Below are 21,690 nucleotides of genomic sequence, written 5' to 3' on the forward strand. Positions count from 1 at the left end.
TGGGGGCGGCGGGTGAGGGGCGCGGTGCTTGGGCACGGAGGGCTCCACCCCGGGACACCGAGACCCCCGGCTGCGGGGTAGGGAACGGGGCAACGGGGCTCGCTCGTAGGCGGCCCGGGGAGGAGCCTGAAGCCGGCGGGGAGGCTCCGAGGCTCGGTTCTCGCGGAGCCGGGGCGGAGCCGCGGGCCGGGCCGGGCCGACAACATGGCGGAGGCGGAGGGGGAGAGCCTGGAGTCGTGGCTGAGTGAGTACCGCCGGGGCCCGCCGCCCAGCCCGGCCCCTCAGCCCCGGCCCCGCTCCCTCACACGCACCCCGGGGGTCCCTCGGATCCCCTCGGCCCCTCTAGGCCCCCCTCAGCCCCATCCCTGCCCCGCTTTCCCTCGCCTTCCACCGGGAGCCGCAGCGGGGAAGCGCCCCGGCCCCTGCCCCTCGCTGCGGGTCGGGGGGGGGACCCCGAGGCTGTGGCCGTGTGGGCACGGCAGCGCCGGGGGCCGGTGATCGGCGCTTTAATTCTTAAAAAAAACATCGGGCAGGGTCGTTCGGCACCTCCGAAGCTGTCGCTGCTGTGACCACAAAGGCTCTGTCCCTTCTCCTTCCCCCGCTGGTAGCGCCGCGGATGGGCTGAGCGGTGCCCGTGAGGCTCGGGGCTGGAGGAATTTCCTAAATAAATCGTGTTCCTGTGTTAAACAACCGTGTTTTTCAAGCAGGCGAGCTGCTCTCTCTGTGCCTAGCTGCGCTTGCAGGAGTTCTGGGCGTCCATTGGAAGGCTGCAGGCTGGAATATTTGAAAATCGTTGCTTTAGGAAAATTATTTCGTGTTACAGAACATCAGACATTAGAGGCAGAAAGAAAATTGTCTCGTTCACCTCAGAGCCATTGCCGAGCATCTCCCTGCTGCCTTCCCGTCCCTGCCCTTTGGCTGTGCGGAGCCTCAGTGCTGCGGGGTCTGGCCCAGGGCTGGAGGGGACTTGCAGGAATTGATCAGAACTGTCATTTTTTTCATATATTCCAATTACAGGGCTTCTGCTCCTGCCTCTGGGATGCAGTCTTACAGACTGATAACTTATTACCTGGATTTTGTTAATTATTATTTTTTTTAGAACAGCTACTTGTTCCATTACAGTGGTGAGCAAAGTTCCTGACTAGTTGGGTGCTGTGCAAGGGGCAGAATCCTGTCGTTGCCCTCAGAGCTTCAGGATGTGAAATCCGGTGCCCTTTTGGAGCTGCACCTCCATTAACAGGATGAAATAATTCTTGTTCTTCCTTGAATTTTTATATAAAATTTAAATGCATACGTGGTATCATCATCCATTACAGGAGTTATTGGCTAAACTACGTTTTCAGCTCGCCCTTCTCATTTTAGATCAATCCCTTCTGTCCCCTTATGATTCTTGCTCCTCCTCTGAACTCCCACAGTTTGTCAATATCTTTCTGTTTAATTGTAGCCAGCGAGACACATGAAAGAACACCCACATACCTTCCTTTTAATCCTCCTCTGAGGAGGACTGACTCACCAAATTCAGCATGTGTGTGAAAATATCGAGTAGGAAGGATATTTTAGGCTGTGCAGGCTGGAAAGCTTCCTGGCTCTTTGCTTTGTGCTTTTTATTTATTTTTAATTGTGGAAGTTGAGAGAGGAGTCAGCTCCCTTGACCACGCAGTAGGATGCTCTGCCACTGAGAGCACAGCGTTACAAAAAACATCCTTATTATAAGCAGCGCTGCCTGCTCCGTGTTGCAGTGAGCCTGGTTGCAGAGCAGTGCACATTTTTTTCAAGGCTTGAGCGTTGCTCTTGTTTACGATGATAAATTTATGCCTGGTCACTGCTACGGTGGTTTGTGCTGGTGTGATTGTACAGCTCCTCCCAGTGTAAGGAAGCATGGTTCACTTATTAAACATAAATTACCGGAGGAGTCGTGCAGACCGGGAAGGCAGAGTGCAAAGGCTGGTGTGTCTGAGTGCTTTCACCAGGCCTCCCGAGGTTATTTGTCTTGTAACTATCAAAAAGATGTACCGTGTCTAACGCTAACCTTGAGGGTGTGCACCTGCCGTACCCTTACTGAAGGGAAGGGCCAGAACTGTCAGCAGTGCAGCCAACCTCCCAGCCACAGGAGGATGGGAAAATCCTTGCCGGTGGTTTTTCTGTACTGGTGGTATGCAGCCTTCCAGGCTGCCCTGGCTTTTGGTCATCAGATGGAGTCCTAGACCCATGAAGTAACATCCTGGTGTCCTAATGCTGCAGCAGGATCTGTACTTCAGCCCGCCATGATCTAGCATCTTCATCTCCTGTCTTGTTTCAGGCAGTTGGGGTGAGAGAAGGAGATCCCTTCTATTCTCTCCCTGTCTGCAGCCTCTTCTTCTGCAGTTAATTGAAGAGGAGGTTAGAAGACAGTGTCAGGTGTACAAACACAGCTGGATGCTTTAACTTCAGTGCTGCCTGTTCTGCTGCTTCCAAAAGGAAGCTTATTGCATCACATTCATGTCAGGCTGGGGTGGTGTCCAGGTATGTGACAGATGGAGACAGCTAAAATACGATGATTTTCGATGATTTTCTTTTTTTTTTTTTTTTTTTTTTTTCCCCCTCTAGTATCACCATGGGTCAGCATTCTGCTTGTCTTCTGTGAGCTACAGACAGAATCTGAACGTTAGGCTCTGATGTGCTTGGACAAGGCATTCTCAATTCATGTGCTAAGCCTGACTGGGAGAAACACTTTGCTGGGATGGCTTTTATCTTATCTCTGTAGAGAAGTAAACTCGGAAAATGAGTGTTCATTACCAGCCAATTAATATTCTCTGTATTCCAGAGCTGTTGCGCTATACAGAAAATAAGCACCTTTGTTTCACATGTAATGATGCATCTGAGCGTTGACTCATTAGTGTTTCAGGGTTTAGCAGAGCAAATGAATGCTGAATGGCTCTGATGCTTAGGTCAAGTGTGAAGCAACTTTCAGACAATGCTGCGCTGAGGACCTACAAAGCTAAGGCAGAGATGCTGAAGGGACTGGGCTAGTGCAGAGACTGGTTTCCAAACTGCTGATTCAGATTTACTTGGGTACCACTGTGAATGGGATTTTCAGGATAGGACCTTGTGGACAAGCATCTCCACAAAATCAGACTTCATAACCAGTACCAAAGGGGCTTGTTTTGGCAATTTCAACAGAGAAGCCAAGGATTTAATATTCTGTAGCACCAAACTCTTTTTCCTGGAACTAGTCCTTTCTTGGAAGGGTTGAACCCTATTTATAGGGCAGTAGTAGCTTCCTGCCTACGTTTTAAGTTTTCTGCATAAAAATAGAGGATTTGAGGTTATATCTTCACAGGCATGATGCAGCTTCACGTGGGGAAATGCTGAAAAGGTTAAGCAAGGTAAATTAGCTTGACTGGGATGCGGTGTTGACGTGGTTTGTGCTGAGATCAGTAAGCAAGTCGCTTAAGGTATCTGCACAAATCAATGTGTTGTCATGAAAAAACATCAATCTTTAGAGCCAGGGCGAAGTTTCTGATCAAGAACATTAACTTACGAAATAGGGCTTCATGTGGAGATTTTATGAATGTTCAAGATAGGGAGTTTCTTTGTGTGGAACATAACCTCCCTTCAGTAATGTCCCTCTCCTGACAATTTACTATCTTTGTGAGAGCTTCTGATGCAAAAAAAGAGGAATTTGAATCCAATATGAGTCTGAGAAATAATCCAGTGCCATTCCAAGAAGTCTTTAATTTTAAAGCTGTTCCAAACATCTCTAACATTGGCAAGGGCCTGTTGGTTACATTTTCCCATTTGTACCAGATCTCTCCCCTAATTTCAGGATGCGCCACCAACAAAGAGTTCATTTAGTTGAGTGTCCTTCCCTGTTTGTGTTCTTCCTGTTTTTATTAAATAAATACCATTAACTCCAGCCAAGAGCTGTATTTCTTTCATCTAGGCCTGCAGAGCAGCAGAGGTTCTCTGGAGCACCAAACCGTGCCCGATGCCATTTGACGTGCATGAAAAGGCTGCGGATTGTTACACGTCCATGTTTTCATGATGCTTCCAGGGCGTTGAGCAGCTGTGAGCGTGGTAATAAGGCTTAAGTGCCTCATGTTTTGAGCAGTTGCTTGGCTCTGTAGCAGCTGCTTTTTAAAGTAAGCCTTTTTTGAATCTTTCAAGCTCAAAAAGTAGCTTGGTAGCTTAGCTGGCACAGTGAGATGTCACCCCACAGTTAGGCTTCCCTGGCTGCCTTCTTTGACTTATGGAGGGTCCTGTGCAGGTCAGCAGCAGATTCACTGGTGCAGAGTATTTTACAGATGCATCCCACGGAACAACTCGCAAAATTGCTTTACAACTGTTCTTTTGTGAGGAGGGAACCGTGAGCAAACCTTGCAGGACTGCTGCAGGAGCAGGGCTAAGGTGAACTGTGAAAGTGAGCTTTGAGCCTAGGTACTGGACAGTTGTTTTTATTTGCCTGTGGAAGGGTAAAAGGATACGTTTTAATGGTGACAAAAAGTGATGCTTTGTAATGTTACATGCATTATTTAATTATGCCTTCCTGTATGATTGAAGTACAGACATGTGTGCTGTCTGTTTGTTTTTTTGTTTGTTTGTTTTCCCCACTGTACTTCATCCCCTGCTCTATATTATCTGGCTATCTAATCCATTCTTTTCTGTGTCTATTTCCATTAAAACCTTGAGGAATATTTCTTAAATGCCAGACCCTAGCTAGCTACAGTGCATTGTTGCTTCCCATACAAGAAAGAAATCTTCATGTCCAGTCATCTCAGCTGGAAAATTAGATTAAAGCAGGAATCTTGTCTACTGTAAATTCAGTGCTCCATCAGTGAAGTAAAATGCATGAAGATACTTTCATAACAAAAAGAGATGGTGATAGCCTCAGGATCCTGCAGTCCTACAATAAGTGAGATGCTGGTGTCTGAGGGAGGATCCATCAGGAGCTTGGCACAGTCCAGGCAGTAGAGCATCAGTCTCTGTTTGAGCATGCAGGATTTGGATCCTTACTCACGTACAGGCTGTGGTGTTTATTACTTGCAAGAAGAACTCAGTGTGTAATAATAAATTTCAGTTCATAGTTCCCAGGAGAGGTGATAAGGCGTCCAACAAATCACCTGACAGTCTAAAAACAAGTGTCAATGCTAAATGACTTCTACTAAACATCCGATCTTCCAGCTCTCACTGCTACAAAGCTCCCAGGGAATACAAAAAGAATTTCCTACATAGAAAATTGGAGGGTTTAGCCTTTAAGGAGTTTATTGTTATAGCTAAGAAAGAGCATTTCAGGTAGAGGGAAGCAGAACAAGTTCAAATACTTTCTCTTGTACTTTCATTTACAATGTGGAAAAAGCATGTTTCTGAGTACTTGACATTTGGCATCTGCCTTTTGGAAAGCTGTGATTCTTGCTGGATATTTGGATGCATCAACTTGGAAACACCCTTTCCCCTGACCAGACACAGCGTGTGTCAACTTTTCTTCTTTTTTATAGTTGGCAATGGATGTCAAACGCCTTTCTCTAGGAAATGCATGACTTTTTATACTATTCCTTTTTGCTTGTTTGGTAACGTATTTTCTTTCTCTTGCTGAAGATAAAGCCACTAACCCATCTAACAGGCAAGAAGACTGGGAATACATCATTGGATTCTGTGACCAGATCAACAAAGAGCTTGAAGGGTAGGTGTCCCAAACCATGTTAGACTTAGTAATTTAACATGCACAGTTTAAAATATGTCATTTAATTGTCGAAGTTTTTATTTTCTTACATATACTGATATCACAAGGAAGGTCTGGCTGCAAATGAAACAAGGTGCTGTGAGGTTTGGTTTCCCTTCTGTGAAGGGAAGGTTTATCCACAGACTGAGTACTAGGAAAATATGAATCCTGAATCTGCCTCATGTCAGCTTCTGCAGCTGCACGGTTCTTACCCAGGCAAACTCATCCTGTTTTTCAGTCTGTAAAACGGGGTTAGAACTTTCAGTGCTTGAAGGGTCTTCACGTAAAATCTGTACAAACCTCCCGGTCACAGCATTCCTGTGAGCTAAGGAAGAAGTGTTTTCTTTTGGAAAAAGGAAACTAATTTATGAGAAGTGATGTGATTTCCTGGGCTGGGGACTGTACTGGGAGTTGTTTGGCCCATCCCAAGGACGAATCTGGAATTGCTGGCTCAGAAGACCAGCCCTGCTTCCTTTTATACATGCAAACAGCCAGGCTTACAAGGATACCTTGAAGATTTGTTAGTCTCTGTACACTGATGAAAACATGAAAAGTACTAATTTCTTTTAATCATGTGAAAGATCTCATTTAAACAGTAGAATTCTTGAAAGCCTGAAAATCCCTCAGTGTGTTACCCTGCATTGTAATGGGCACCTGCTTTGTTTCAGGCCACAGATAGCTGTGAGACTCCTGGCTCACAAGATCCAGTCGCCGCAGGAATGGGAGGCAGTCCAAGCCTTGACAGTAGGTAGTCCTTGACCCTTCTCTTAAATCCAGCTATATATCATTTGACGTTTTCCATGCAGAGTATAAGAGGAGCACAGTGTGTGTCAGTGGGGTTAGCTGGGGCAAGTTCTGGGGCTGAATTCCCTGCTGGGAGGGCATGGACAGGGAGGGGGGGCACACTGCCTAACTGAAGTGTCCAGATTGTGCATTAGCAACAAAGCAGTTGGAAATAACTCCTGTGTTTCAGCTGCTTTCATTTGTTATCCTCGGGTAAGACTTGTGTTTATTGTTGTGAGCCCTAACAGGGAGTGACTGACCCATACCCACATTGCTGGGAGTGGGCGAGCAGCCTGTCTTGGTGCAGCACTCCTAAAGACAAGAGTTTTGTGCCTCTGTCCCAGAGCAGGAATCTGTGTCTCACTGACGTGGGTCCTTCAGCTCCCCTATCAGTTGGACACATCTAAGCTGTTATTGTAGGGTTTTGGTGTTTGTTTCAGCTCCTATTTCTGTTACTTGAATGCAGGTGCTGGAAGCTTGTATGAAGAACTGTGGGAGAAGATTTCATAATGAAGTAGGAAAGTTTCGCTTTTTGAATGAGTTAATAAAGGTTGTGTCTCCAAAGGTTAGTCCCTGAACCTTACTATTTTATTTATTCTTTGTCTGGCCTCCGTAAGCTAAAGGCAACATCCAGAATGTTTCCAGTGCTCTGTCTGCCTTATTGCATTTATTAGCATACATTAAAAGAACATTTGTTAGTTAACTTTTTTGTGCTCTTCCTACTATTTTTCTCAGTATGCTTTGCCTATTTACTGTTGATGCATAGCCCTTGTACTGTTACAATGCTTCATGTAACACAAGGGGTTTTAAGCCACCATTTTAAAATGGTTAAGTGGTGGTTGGTTGTTTTCTTTGTTAGTTTTGTTTTTCTTGGGATGGGATGGGTGGGGGGACATGCCAGCATCACTGGAGGAGAGATGTGATCCTGAAATTAGAGCATGAGATACGGCAACACCACAGAGTTGTAATCCTCACCTTGCTGCTGACTTGCTGTAGAGTGCCTGGGCAAGTCCCTCGATATCCGTGATCAGCTTAATGTGGTGAAAAATAGATAGAAGCACCCCAAGACATGATTAATACAGGGAAGTATTCCAAGATTCTTTCCTATAAGACACTGCAGGGGGCTGGTAACTCTATTGCTATAATTTTTAAATAGCAACACTTTGAAACTAACAGAGTATCTGCTCTTTCTTTTGCTGAAGATGGTCACAAAGCCTTTGCTGTTAATTCAGATACATTTGAGCACTCTTTCCTCTTAGCATCGCACCTTAGATCTTGGATTATACACCTCTTAATGTATATCACTGAACTCCTGTTCTCTGTGTGTGGGCTTTATTCTTAAAAAGAAATGAAGAGTGTGGAGAATTTCCTTTTTTTTTTTCCCACATTTTTAGTACCTGGGAGACCGGGTCTCGGAAAAGGTGAAGACCAAAGTGATTGAATTGCTGTATAGCTGGACAGTGGCGCTGCCAGAAGAATCCAAAATCAAGGATGCCTACTACATGCTGAAGCGACAAGGTAGGAAGTCAGCTGCTCCTTCACACGTTCTCTTCAGCCTGTGCTTGTAAGCAGGAGAGTCACACAACATACACCTTCTAATTAGATGAAGTCAAGGCAAACTGAGAGGAGATGGAACAAGGGAGAAGTTCCCTGAGTCTTTGGGAAAGCTAGTTGTTATACTGTGAGCTGGGTTGGGTCGGTCTTTTGTTTTTTAAACTAGATTAGTGAAACACCTTGCAAATGCTTTTGGTTTTGGTTTGTAGGGTTTTATTTTGATTATTTTTCTCTGGAACTAATTTTAAATGATTTAAGGACAATTTAAAGTCAAATAAGAGTATCCAGGTAGCTTTTTGTGTTGTGTTGACCAGATCACTTTACAATTGTATCTTTAAACTGATACAAATGTCTTGCATAGGCAAAGTGAAAAACACTTGGTAGAGAAGCATGTGGCTTCAAAAGGGAAAAAGAAAAAAGGGTTCTGGGAAAGCTCCTGGGGGTAGAGCACAAATCTAGGGTTTGGCAATGGAACAAGCAGGAAAATTGGCTGTTTCCCCACTCATGGTTAGGAGTCTGCTCATCACCCCATCCTGCATTGCTGTCTGCTTTCCTGCTCAGCTCATTTTTACAAAGAAATGTCACGCCCTTGAGTTTGCACAAAGCTAGGTTGTCTGGAACTTTGTGTAGTTGCTCAGAGACTAATGTGAAAGGGGAAAAGACAAATAGTGGGGAGCTCCTGGTTATACGGAGCTCTTAGAGGAGCAGTATGGACATGGCAACACAGTTGCTGGGGTTTTGTCCTTTATCAAAGAAGGCGTTCTTTGTTTGGCTAGCATGCTCAGTGATTTTGATGCTGTATTGTGTAGTGGAACAGTGTGCTAGTATCAGTGCACAGATTGGCAGCTTGTTCACTTTGACAGCAGCATGTGAATAACAGGATGCACGGCACGGTGGGACTGCACTGCAAGTCCATGTGGGTTGCCTTCTGCTTTCAGGGATTGTTATGTTTGATCCTGTGATTCCTGCGGACAAAACCTTGATTCCTTCTCCACCACCTCGTCCCAAAAATCCTGTGTTTGATGATGAGGAGAAATCCAAGGTATAGTGAAGATTTTTATCATAATTACTGATAAAAAGCAATTGCTTAATGCACGTTTGGAATAAGGAAGGAAAGTACGCTAGTACAGCTTTTATTTCTGGAGAAGTGATCTGTACTTTCAAAGAACTCATTGGTTTAAATATGACTGCTTTGTCTACACACCTAACCTGAAATCCAAGTGAAGACTTGTCTGTGTTATGATTATGTAGTTATTTGTTGTTATAGTGCCATCCTGCTGCAATAGCAGAAGGCAGAAAATGTTTCAGACACGTTGCCAAAAATCATGTACAGGAGGAATAATTGCCCAGTGTCAAGTCTGCAGTATGACAGTACAGGTCCTGTGCAGAAGCAGTAATGTAACTCATGGAAAACAACAAACCCAAAAATGATACCTGGCTTTGTAAAGTGGTCTATATATGTTTTTCCCTGAACTGTTCCACTAATTTTTTCTTGCTGCTTCTGTTTGCCCAAGAGTTTTTGTTTCCTGAATATCATCGTCTTGTCTTACAGCTTCTGGCCAAACTGCTGAAAAGCAAAAACCCAGATGATTTACAAGAGGCAAACAAGCTTATAAAATCCATGGTAAAAGAGGTAAGAACTTCCTGTAAGTGATTGGTCCCAATCAGTGGTCTGCTGTGCAGGTTTTAAGCAATTTAACCCCACATCGGTGGAGAGCTTTAGGATCATGTGTATGGCAGAACCTTGGTTTCTTAGGCTTCAGGAGCATTTGTGTTGGTATATTCCTTAGTTAAATAGCGGGGACTGAATGAAACTGACCATCAGTAATGGCCAACCTCTTCTTGTTTTCTTAAAACTTCAAAAAAAAACCACTTGCATCTAGTCCAGGTGATTTGGCATAAAAGGATGCTGTCAGATGACTTAGCAGGGCTGCATGAAATGAATGCGTTGGTAATTGTGACTCTAGCTCACAACCGGGAGATATTTGTATCACAGAAATGTCTGCGGTTGGTGTCCCTGATGAGACAGGGCAAGAAGGGGCAAGGATCGAATGCTGTGTTGAAATTAACTGCGTTCTTGTTGCTTGAGATGCTTTTTCACGTCAGGGTTTGGTGGCAGCAGTTCTGTACTGCCCCTGGTTACCGAGAATTGAGTCATCAGACTGGGTCTTCTCACAAGCAGCCTCATGGAAACACCTTCCTGTTTGTGGAGCTGTGATGCATCCACCCATGGCAGGCATTAGAAACCCTGGAGTCCAGGAAATGACTCACTGTGATTCTGGCAAAAAAAAGTATAGCTCCTAGACGGAAAGGAATGTATAGGTTTCCAAAATATTTCCATTCAAGCTTCTCCTGTCCCCAGGGCAGAGTCTCCTACATCTTTAGTTGGAATCTCAAATCAGAGATGGGTGGACATTTTCTACCAGAGTGTGCTGGTTGTTTCTAGTAAATACTTTGTTTCAAACACATCTTTTTTTCATAAAATGTCAACAAGGAACAATAACAACAAACTCACTTACCAAAAAAAATAATCTGAAAAGGTCAAAAAGGGACTTCTGGGAACACGGTGTTTTGAACACTTCTATTTTTAGTAGTGTAATTATAAATTAAAATTTATTTAATGAGACTTTTTGGGAATACGGAGTTTTCTAGTGTTTCAGAATGGTAGTGAAAAGATGATCAAATAAACAAAGCTTCACATGAATGGAAAGTGGTGTGGTGGTGGTGTTCTGGTGTGTTATTTTTTTCCTTTTTAGCTCAACTTTAAATAGACAGCATCTTACATGATTTTCAAATGATGCCTGCTGTTGTGATGCTGTGGACCTTTACAGGAAAACTCACTTTTCATGTCTCTGTTTACACCCTGAAGGATGAGGCTCGGATTCAAAAAGTCACAAAACGCATGCACACGCTGGAAGAAGTAAATAACAACGTAAAACTGCTGAATGAGATGTTGGTTCATTACAGCAAAGAGGAGTCATCAGAGGCAGACAGAGAGCTCATGAAGGTGGGTCTGAGCTGCTGCTTCCCAGAAATACTGCAGTCAGTCCTTTTTTCTTCTTGTTCAGATTTCACTGAGTTTTGCAAAGAATTACAGTGCAATAAAATGGAGACCAGTGCCAAGAAACAAGAGCTGTCATTGGAAACAGCAGGCAAGAAAATAACCATATTTTTTAATACTTTTCATCAAAGGACTCAGTGCCTTACAAGGATAGTGGGTAATAGCTCTTTTGCACATTTTTGAAGTCAGGTACAGCTGTTCTCCAAAGACGCAGTGTAGCAGAGTTGAGAAGCTGCAATTTCTAATCTTGGTACCATTAGAGCATAGTGGTTGTGGATAGTAATTGTCCCTCAGAGCAGGATAAACTAAAGGCCTGTGGGGGCAGAAAATACGTCCTCCCATGTAGCTGGCATTACGATATTCCAGACATGGAGCATGAAATGTTTGATATCAGAACCAAATTTTTTGGAAGCTATTTTAAGTTGCACAGTTCTTCAATTTAGAAAAATGGTAGAGCAGCGTGCTGAAATCGTTATACAAACACAAATGTTTGGGCTTGTATGTTGGGCTGAGCCACATATTCAGTCCCCCATGCTGGTCTGTCTAACTCAGGGAGCCACAAACATTCTTTAAATGAGCTTGGGGAGAAATGTTTACACCACTAGTTGATCCGTTTTAACTGTTCATAGCTTTTTATCTCAAACAGAGGCTTCCCTCAGCTCTCTTTTTATTGAGATAAAGTCAGCTTCTGTGCAACTGCTGCAGTCAGTTACATGGGAGGTGGTTGGATAGGCTCAGAGCCTTGAAGAGTTGCACTTCATGTAGTTTTAAAATTCAAAATTATACTTTTGTTTAACAACAAGGTTGTGAAACAATGGTATGAAGCTTAAGAAAATGGTTTATTTCTGTGAAATGTTTTATTGTCACCTTTCTTCTGTGTGGTTGCAGACTGAGTAGAGGCTGCAGAATTCTGCTTTCTTGTGCTTTTAGGGACAGCTGTAACACAAGGAACAAAAATCCCATTATGGACTAGAATAGGCTGAAAATGCTGATGTGAGGGAGGACTGAGAGGTGTCGTGTTGAAAATGCAGACTGGGCTCTCACAGTGGTGTAACACTTCTCAGTTCTGTTACTAGGGTAGGGACAGGGGATCTTGGCTGTCCTTCTACACTAGCCTGTCCAGCTCAAGGGAAGCTGGCTTCTCTGTCCTGGGCTTTCCACAATGCCTGGGCAGTCATTGTGCTGACTGGTATTGCTGACAGTGGCTCCTGGCTCATAAGACCCTCTGTCCTAATCTCTCTTCCCAGGAGCTCTACGAAAGGTGTGAAACCAAAAGACGGACGCTGTTCAAGCTAGCCAGTGAGACAGAGGATAATGACAGCAGCTTGGGTAAAATAAGCTACACTTCTCCATTTTAACTACAGTTGTGGTCTGTGACTGTGTGAGGGTTCAGCATGGGAACAGCTGCTGTAAAGATGCCTCTGTGGATGTGCTTTGCTTTGAGCAAAAAGACAAGATCCTTGCTCTTTATGCTTATCATTTACGTTCATGCAAGGAATTGGCATTATAGGAGGAGGCTGGGGGAGATGATGTGGAACAGCTGCTGCTTTGGAAGGGGAAGGGAGTTACTGTGGAGAACAAAGCCTTGGAGTCATTTTCATCATAACTGTAACGTATATGGACCTAGAAAGGTCAGGGTCTTGCTTAGAGAAGCATGGCAGACAGAATAATGGAACTCATAGATAAATAATTGGTTTTTTTTCTTGCTAATTATTTAGCTGTTAAACGAATACTGTCAGCATTAGTGACTAAACTCTTGGAGGTTGTTTTTGTCTCTCTTGCCTGTAGGGGATATTCTGCAGGCCAGTGACAACTTATCCCGTGTGATAAATTCCTATAAAAAAATAATAGAGGGGCAAGTGATCAATGGTGAAGTGGATCTCCCTGTGACGTCAGCAGTGGAAGGTAAATTCCTGGGAAGCCAACTGTTTAATTTTGAATCCTACAATTTTGTCTTCCAGACGGGGTTTCCAATTAATTGTGATAAAGTAGGTTATTGACGGTTCTTTTGGCCAAGACTTTGTGAATAAGAGGGGAATGAGGCAGCTCCCAGGCAGTGGATAAACAATTATGGACACGGGCTACAGTGCTACAGCTTTGCATTTTCCATTGGTGGTTGTTTGTAATTGTAATGTCTGATAATATTAGTAGCAAACCAGCATCCAAACAGTTTGTGTGCCTGAAGTTCTCATACATTTGTCTTCGCGTTTGTTCTACCTCTTAATGGTGACATGTAAGAAGAGGAAACCTTTATCAAAAGGACAAGAGGGGGAGGGCGGGAGCCAGGCCAGGGGTCCTATCCTGGTTTTGCCAGCAGTTCCATTTGTGCATTTAGGCCAGTTGTCCAGGGATTTCAAAGGTGAAGCTGAAATGTAAAGTGAACGTGTTGTGTGTGGCAGGATTGCCACTTGGGAGTTACTTCAACATTTCTGCATGAAGAGCAATAGAGGAAATGCATAATGTTGTCTGACAGCATCCTATTGCAGCAAGACTGTCCTAAATATGAAGGGGATTCTAGATCCAGACTGTGTATGTTTTCCTTGACTCCAGCTTTCTGGTAGCCTTAGTTCTGGAGGATCTCCCAGGGTCTGATCTGGGCTCAAAAGATTTTGAAAAGACTACAAGGAGTGCTGGGGAAAGAGCAGGTGTTGCTTTTCAGATATTAATTTCCTAAGTATCTGGGTTGATTACTTAACTTGTGGTCAGCAAATGGTTAGCTGGACAGCATGAGGGCTTTCTCCTTCATTTATAAAGAGCAGTAAGCCACGACTAAGGGGGGAAATCTGTGTTACCTAAACCATCTCGCTGATTTCTTCCGTATGATGTGCTTGCTCTGAGCCTTTTGCCTTCTTTCCTAGTAGTGCTCTTCTGTCTGCTGCAGGGAGTAACTCCACAAGTAACCTCAACACCCTCATTGACCTTGCTGGATTGGATGTCTCCGGCACGCCGCCGCCTCCGATGCCGCCCACCACCCTGACGCCAGCCCCCCCGGCAGCCCCGGCCCCAGCAGAGATCCCCATTCTCCCACCTCCTCCACAGACGTTTGCGCAGTTGCGGAGCAGTTCCTTGAGCCAAGTGGAAGCTGCACCTGCTCAGCAGAGCAGCACTGCCAACTCCCTTTCCTTGCTGGATGAGGAGCTTCTGTGCTTAGGTAAGAAGACGCTGAGGGGCCCAGAAAAGGGTTGCTCAATTCATGCTTCTAAAAGTCCACTTACCTCCTCCAACATGAGGTTGAGGAGCATGAGATGCCTTTGATTTTGGCCACACCAGATTCTTCCTGCTCTTGTCTCCTCCAGTAGGTTTACTTAGTGAGCCCTTAGGGCTGTCCTGGATCTTGGTAGGTAGAGTTTGAGGGATGGTTGAGAGAGGTTGGCGATTGAGATGGTGCAGTTGGGAACAGTAACGTGTGCTATTCCCTAAATATTTATATTGGGATATCTTTCCTTGCTGGGATTCTGCTCAATCCTGCATGTCTTCAGATCTGTTATTTCTAGAGGAGTCCAGAGGATTTCTGACACACTCCCTTGAATCATCCTGAATAGAACTGATCCATGAATCAGTATTAAACTCCAGTGTTCCCAGAGTAGGCACCAAATGAGATAACCGTTATGTGTGATTACAGTCTGATCTCTGCAGGTGCATAGGCATTGGTGCTGATTTCACTGCTGACTTCATGGCTCTGCTAAAGAGCAAGGTGCCCTAGAGGAACTGCTTGGTAGGAGCCTGCAGAATTCCTGCCTGTGAAGCCCAGATCCGAATAGCAGGAGATGCCATAAATCAAAATCGGGATGAATTAGGGGGGCCATGCGCAGGATGTTGGTGCTGTTGGTCCCTTTTCATCATCACAGACTTGCAATGCATTTCAGTTTTTCACTAGACTTTTGGTCTCTGGCAGAGCTGAATCAAGTAGTTTGGTACTGAAACAACTTCCAAGTGATGACACCTAACTCATTTTCCGCTCCAGTAACCTATTTGTTATTTTTCCTTTTAGGCCTGAATGACCCAGCCCCTGCAGCAGTGAAGGAGACATCAGAAAACAACCAGTGGAGCATGTTTGAGGTACAAAGGAGGGAATTTCTCAAGGGAAGGGAGGGAGGCTTGCTAGTGTGGGAGGTCTCAGGACACGCTTTGTCACCTTGGAGAAGAATGATCACACACACGAGCGGAGGGGCAGCTGTTCCGGAGGGGAAGTCTGGCTTGGTCCCAAAATCTGGGATAGCTGTGTCTGAACAGAGTAAATACCCCTGAGTGTGGCTGTCTCAGTTTCCAGTCTGTCCCCCATGATGTTAGCACTTCCTTTGCTTAAATTACAGATCAGATGTAGTCCTGACATAGGCCGCAGACTTTGCTGCTTGCCACCCACCACCTGTTTTTGCGGTAAATCTCTCTCCCTCTGTAACAGTGCCACCTCTACAACAGGGGACAGCAGTGAGTTAGAGCATGTACTTGTCCTCTCTTGCAGAACGACCAATTGGACCTGGATTTCTTTAATCCGAAGACGGTGACTGTTGCTTGCAACCCTGCAGGGAACCCTCTTCTCCATCACACATCCCAGACCACATGTGGAACGTCAGTGCCGCTGCCTTCTGCTTTCACAGCCTCTCAGACTGCTTCCAGCATCCCTGCACCAATCTCCGCACCATTTGCATTCTCTGCTGGACCAGCTGCACCTGTGGGGCCTCCCAAGACTGTTCCAGCTGCTCCTGGGTACTTCAGCTCATCTGTGGGGAGCAATATGCCACATAAGATAGATGCGTTAGGACAACTTCTTGAAGAAGCCAAAGGGTAACTAAAACTGCTGGACTTCCCTTTGTCTTTGTGGTTAGAAAACCAAGCTTGCTGCAGTGCTGGGCTCAGAGATAGATGTTCAACTCTCTAGTTTGGTAGAAATGTGTGACTGGGATGTTTACAAACTGAGTTCCACCTTCAGCAGGGGAACACAGACACTACCAGGTAGAGAACAGCTGCACTATTGCCTGATTTAAGTCTGCAATGTAAAGTGAGGCTGCTAAGGTAGAAAGGCCTTTGGCCATCGTAGCCTTGCCCACCTTTGCCCAGGTGAGGCTCTGCTTTCACCTGGACGTAGTGATGCTTAATCCTACCAACACCACTTTCCTTGTAGGCCTGCTTCTTACAGGAGACATCACTGAGTCGCAGACTCTAAACTGGCTCCAGGCCCGTTTTGTCTTTGTGATTTGCTGTTAGCTCTGGGTTCGTGGTGAAATGCCTGCTTTGCTTTCAGCTTAATTTTCCCATGTTTTTTGTCTTCTAGGACTGCCACCCAAGGCATGGCAACTCCCTCAGTGTTCCCTGGGGTTACTTTGCCGGCCCCTGTCACCTCTTCTCCATTAATAGCACCTGCAGGGCTGCCAGTCACTGCCCCAGGAGCTCCTCCAATGCCTTTCCCAAGCAGCTGCACTGCTGGCTCAGGGAGCCCTCTCTTCCAGCCAGCATCATTCCAGCAGCAAGGCAGTCCCATGAAAGCACCTGAAATTTCTTTGGCCAACGTTCACGTTCCCTTGGAATCCATTAAACCTAGTAAGTACTTCACATTTTTCACCGTTCTCTGAACATTTTTTTTAAAAGCAAAGCTCCCTAACTAAGCTAATGAAGTGGAGAACGGGGATGAGAAATCCCAGCCAAGCATCAGATTGTCTTCTGCAGCTTACACCTGCATTCCTCTCCTCTCTCTGTGGCAGGCAGCGCCCTCCCGGTGACGGCCTATGACAAAAACGGCTTCCGGATCCTCTTGCATTTCGCCAAGGAGTGCCCCCCAGGACGGTCGGATGTGCTGGTTGTGGTAGTCTCGATGCTGAACACGGCACCGCTTCCTGTGAAGAACATTGTGCTGCAGGCTGCTGTCCCAAAGGTAGGGATGCGTGGGTCGGACCCACAGCAGAGCGAATCTGCACTTTCAGGAGGGCCTGGGTGTGAACTCAGGGACTTGGATGCAACAACCTGGTTCTGCCTTTCTGTAGGCAGTGCTCTGCCTGCTTCCAGAACATAAAGGTGGTTGTCAGAGGCAGAAAACACTAAATAGGATAAGATTAAAACTTCAGGTAGTATGTATTTTCTTTTTTTAATCAATCCAGCTGTGTCTGGCCATGAATATGGCTCACAGCATAATGACAGGACTGTTCTGTGGATAGAGCCATCCCTGAGGTCCTTGGGAATCAGAATTTCTTAAAGACGTCTTAAATTTGAAAATACATTCCATTCTGGTTCTTACTGCACCTAGGTAATTCCAGGTGGCTGGTTCGTGTTTTGAAAGCTGTCCCGGACAGCTATGATCTGCCTGCCATGAAAATGCTTGTGTTTAAAACCTCTGCCATAAGAGCACTCGGATAGGAAGGTGCTGTTGGTGTTCACCTGACCAGTGCTTTTACTCTGGGCTGACTTGTTGGGACTGATTTGTTGGTCTTCCTGTTCCTATTATATTGTGTAAGTGGCTCTTGTCTCCTCATTCTCACATGTGGATGGATTTCCTTCAGCTTGGATGTCTGTTGTTATCTCCCCAGCCTGTGCATACATCTTCCATCCTCCCCAAGGTAAGAGGTACTCCCTGAGGTTCCACTTCTGTTTGTTTGTTTGCAGTCCATGAAAGTGAAGTTACAACCACCCTCTGGCACAGAGCTGTCTCCATTCAATCCCATCCAGCCACCTGCTGCCATCACCCAAGTCATGCTTCTGGCAAATCCTACAAAGGTGAGAGGGGCAGACTGTAATGGAATGGGATTTATCCTGTCCTTTGCAGCCAAAAATTGATGTAAGCTGAATTCTTCAGGGAGTTTGGGCCAAACCTCTGTGCAAATGCAGCTGTTATTTCTTAAGTTGTTCTCCAGAGGTGGTCAGTGCAGCATCAGATCAGTGGCGTTCCAATTAAAGGCTAGAGTGAGCCTGTACATAGTCTCTTATCCCACAGACTTTTTCAGCAAGGAAAGAGGTGAGAAGACCCTGCATATTTCTCCCAGCAGAAGGGCAACAGACATATAAGGGTCAGCTTTAAGGGGGAAGAATCAGAGCTGCATCAAGAGCTTGTCTTAATTCCCTTGTGCACTGGAAGTGCTCTGCTTTGGTGATAATTAGTGTGATGTGAAATTAGGTGGTGCTGTAGGAATACTTCTGTGGTGTTGAGGCTATATACAGCCTGACAGAACCGAACAAACAGACTAATTAATGTCAGATCACGTTCCTTCCCTTTGGCATGTTACGAGAGGTACCTGTGACCAGTGAAATGTCATTAACACTTTCCTGTCTGCTCATTGTGCTAGGAATACCTGAATAGCTGTGGAAACCCCTACTGGAGTTAGTCATTTAAGTAACCTGCTCCATAAAGCTCAAAGCTATGTACTAAAGTAGTTTCTAATTTTTTTGACAAATCTAGATGTTACTAGTTAAGAATTACAGCCAAAATGTCCTTAAGATGTCAGCTGAAAGCTACAAGATCCAAAAGGGTAAGCATCAGAGGGGTTTGGTGTGTTATTGAAGGTTTCACGTTGTGAAGCACAAGGAGATCCCCTCAGTGAAAGGCTGTTTCCACCACTGATTACTGCTTACTGGGAATTTCGCAGAGCAGGAACTGTTTTATCTTCCTGTACATGATGTGCACTACTCCAGCAGTATTCTTCAGGCTCACTGGAGAGCAGCTGAGCGATGGGTGCTGGCTACACGTACATCAAACTATTAGTGCAGATCATTTCTGCTTTTCTCCTACTATTTCATGATAATCAATAAAGTTTGTGTTTTAAAAACTGTAATGTAAATAACTCAGTTTTGCTAAGTAGCTGAAATAAGCCATGAACATACCATAGCCCTTTTCTCCATGCTACGTGCAGTACAACTGGTGTAATTTCTGTAGAGCTGTAACGGTGAAATGTTTTGCTCAGGAGCAACTGAGGCTATTCTCACATTGCTCTTGTTTTTTTGTCTTCCCTGCAGGAGAAGGTGAGGCTGAGGTACAGACTGTCCTTCACACTGGGAGACCAGCCCAGCACAGAGGTTGGCGAAGTGGATCAGTTTCCCCCAGTAGAGCAGTGGGGGAATCTATGACCTTAGGACACTGCCAGAGACTCTGTGACAGGACCAGGAAAGGATCCCACAGGACTGGAATGAATGTGACGTGGGGAGGGACACACATGCTATCCACTGGTGATGTTCAGCTTTGTTTACATGTCCTGACCACTCTGCTTGTAGCTTTAGTCCAGAATGTTTTACCCCACGCTGAAGGGGTCCTGGGACATTTTTGCCAAGCATGAACTGAGAGGCAGCCAGTGCTGGTTGCTTTTATCTTGGCCTCTGGGTGAATCTGGTTCTATCTTCCACTCTGTTAAACTTGAAGTTATTGTATTTTGAGGGGAGACCTGTCAACAGAAGGGGATTTAGTTGGCGTGTTGCTGTACTGCTGTCCAGAGATACCTACAGGCTGGTGGGGTAATGATGCCACCTTGAGCTTTCTCAGTGCAGAGCCCTTACACGTGCCCTCCCTTGGACTTCTACCGCCTCAGTGCCAGACTGGACCCGCTAAGCATGTGAAGCAATAATGCTGGCTCCGTGAGGGAACGCTTTTTTTACACTGAAATGGCACTTAGCTCCCTTCCTCCCCCTCCTCTGCTTCGTTCCCGACAGTCGATGTAAGCAGGCCCCAGCTCTGTGTTGCGCGACACTGCTGTACCTTTAGCTAAGATATTTATTTTATAGTGCTAGCTGCCTGCCTCTTGTACCCATTTTGGGCAGCTGGGGCTGTTTTGTATGCAAATAGCTACACCAGTTATTTTTCTGCCCTCATTGCATTCCATAGCGAGGGGAGGAGAGGAGACGTGCGGGGAGGAGGTGCGCCCATGAGGCTGGGAAGTGGTTGTCAGTGTTGGTGGAGGACAGCACCTGGTGTGCAGAAGTGTCCTTACAGCCGCTCAGCAGGCGCAGTGACTGAATCCAGGGATAAGGGGAGGTGCCCCTCGGGTGCCCTCATTGCAGGCAGTATTACGGGGTTGTACTGAGAGGAGTACGGCGAAACACAAGATGTAAATAGTAGAGCTCTAGGATGGCTGAACAGAACCAAGCAGACAGCGAAAGGAAAGAAGGCTCCACTGGGCTGTGCTGGTGCATGTGCTGGGCTTAACGCCCTGTTTTATTTGTTCCCTCTATGAAGTGGCTAAGTGCAATCATCTCCACAAGGTGGAAAGCAGTTTTACTGGACGTCAGTGTTCTGTGCTAATGGGGCAGAGGAGCTGAGCCCTCCAGGTGCAGTCACACAAACTAGGTTGAAATTAGTGAAACTTGATTCCAGCAGTCCCTTCCTCCTCTTCAATTTCCAGTCTCGAGTAGTGCCTCAGCTAGCTTTGAGACAGACTGTTTTAGATGAATGTTGGTTTTATTGTTTGTTTTTCTTTTTTTTTTTAAACATCCATTGACAAAAGCACAGGGCAGGTCCTTAGCTCAGCATTTCTGGCAGTGCTGTTGAACATCAGCTCTTAAACTGTGGATGGGAGCAGTCATCTGAAGTGCTGAGAAAATGTGTACACAGGAGGAGACCCCTGCTGTTATAGGAAGAAAACTCCAGAGAAAGTGCTGCTGGAATTAATGGAGGCTGTAAAACCCATTATTGCAAATACAGCTTGGAGTTATTTATATTTTCATTACTGTGATAAGAAGTAAAAATCGTTAGAGGTGAAAAACTCAGAAATTCAAAGGCCTGAGGCTTTAATCAAAGGCACCAGGCAGTTGTAGAAGGAGGAATCAAAGCTCGGCCAAGGATCTTGCTGTAAATTCCTGGTCTGAAGCTCACGAGGACCACAGCCTTGTCAGCTCCCTGACAGAGAAGGCAGGCAAGAAGGATGGTTCCATCTTTGAGATTGTTAAAGAAAGCAGCAATTTTAAACTGATGGACTAGGATGGGGGACAAAGAGAACTCTTTCTGCCTCAGACAAGTTCTTGCCAGCACTTTAGATACTGTAGGCATAGGGATAGTGTTTAGGTCACTTAAATCTGCCCAGGCGCCGTAGTGTGTCCTGAGGAAGGTTTCACTGCTTTAGATGCCTACACGTGAATCTCACTGTGACTTTGAGGAAGTCAGAAGAGCACAAGTGCTTTCTGCAGAATGGCTTTGTTCTCAGTGTTAACGGCAGTGCATTGCCTGTGCTGTAAAGCCAAATGGAAAGATGCCATAGTCTTGCTGCGTGGAAATGCATTGTTACAAGCTTTGGAAATTAAACTATGAATGTCCCTTGTCTGTAGGTTGAGGTTCCTGCTTCATACCGAACAGCCGTTACTGTAAATACATCTCAAATGCATTTGTCCTGCTGCATGTTAAATAAATTGTTTTCCCTACTTTGGTCTGTGGGTAGCTCTCACTAATGACTGCTTGTGGAGTCTAATGCTGGTTCTGGAAATCCTAAAACTCAACCCACCATCTGAAGACCATCCAAACTAACCAAAAAGGCAGAAGTTGCTGTTTGCTAAAATGCCAGTGCGTTAAAAGGTAGGCTCAATTTCAGTTCTGGGTATTGGTGACAAAGCAACTGAAAAGACAAAGGTAATGAGGTTTACTTTACAAGGCGAGGACTGCCAGACTGAGTTGGAACAAGCAGCTGTAAAT

General features: G+C 45.4%; 1 protein-coding gene across 2 annotated transcripts; it reads left to right on the forward strand.

Moving 5' to 3' along the window:
- Nucleotides 1-10: 10 nt before the first annotated feature.
- Nucleotides 11-21,422, forward strand: GGA3 (golgi associated, gamma adaptin ear containing, ARF binding protein 3). Of its 2 annotated transcripts, XM_027471627.3 has the most exons (17): nt 11-244; nt 5,575-5,659; nt 6,367-6,442; nt 6,948-7,046; nt 7,876-7,999; nt 8,974-9,077; nt 9,588-9,668; nt 10,905-11,042; nt 12,344-12,425; nt 12,885-13,001; nt 13,978-14,247; nt 15,088-15,155; nt 15,559-15,881; nt 16,369-16,634; nt 16,796-16,965; nt 17,691-17,801; nt 19,035-21,422. In XM_027471627.3, the coding sequence occupies exons 1-17, from the start codon at nt 205-207 to the stop codon at nt 19,143-19,145; spliced, it is 2,265 nt and encodes a 754-aa protein (XP_027327428.1). In that variant the 5' UTR covers nt 11-204; the 3' UTR covers nt 19,146-21,422. The 2 variants fall into 2 exon arrangements, with proteins under 2 accessions (XP_027327428.1, XP_071881951.1); XM_072025850.1 differs by lacking the exon at nt 11-244 and having other exon boundaries at nt 5,621-5,659; nt 6,367-6,446.
- Nucleotides 21,423-21,690: the final 268 nt, after the last annotated feature.

This window comes from Anas platyrhynchos, chromosome 19 (assembly GCF_047663525.1).
Source record: "Anas platyrhynchos isolate ZD024472 breed Pekin duck chromosome 19, IASCAAS_PekinDuck_T2T, whole genome shotgun sequence".
NCBI classification, from domain to species: Eukaryota; Metazoa; Chordata; class Aves; order Anseriformes; family Anatidae; genus Anas; species Anas platyrhynchos.

What these genes read in the sequence shown, in the direction of transcription:
- GGA3 (XM_027471627.3), top strand. Translation starts at nt 205, where the DNA reads ATGGCGGAGGCGGAGGGGGAGAGCCTGGAGTCGTGGCTGA. An exon ending in AGGCAGTCCAAGCCTTGACA is followed by an intron (nt 6,443 to 6,947) that starts GTAGGTAGTCCT and finishes ACTTGAATGCAG; the next exon opens with GTGCTGGAAGCTTGTATGAA. An exon ending in CTTCTTGAAGAAGCCAAAGG is followed by an intron (nt 15,882 to 16,368) that starts GTAACTAAAACT and finishes TTTGTCTTCTAG; the next exon opens with GACTGCCACCCAAGGCATGG.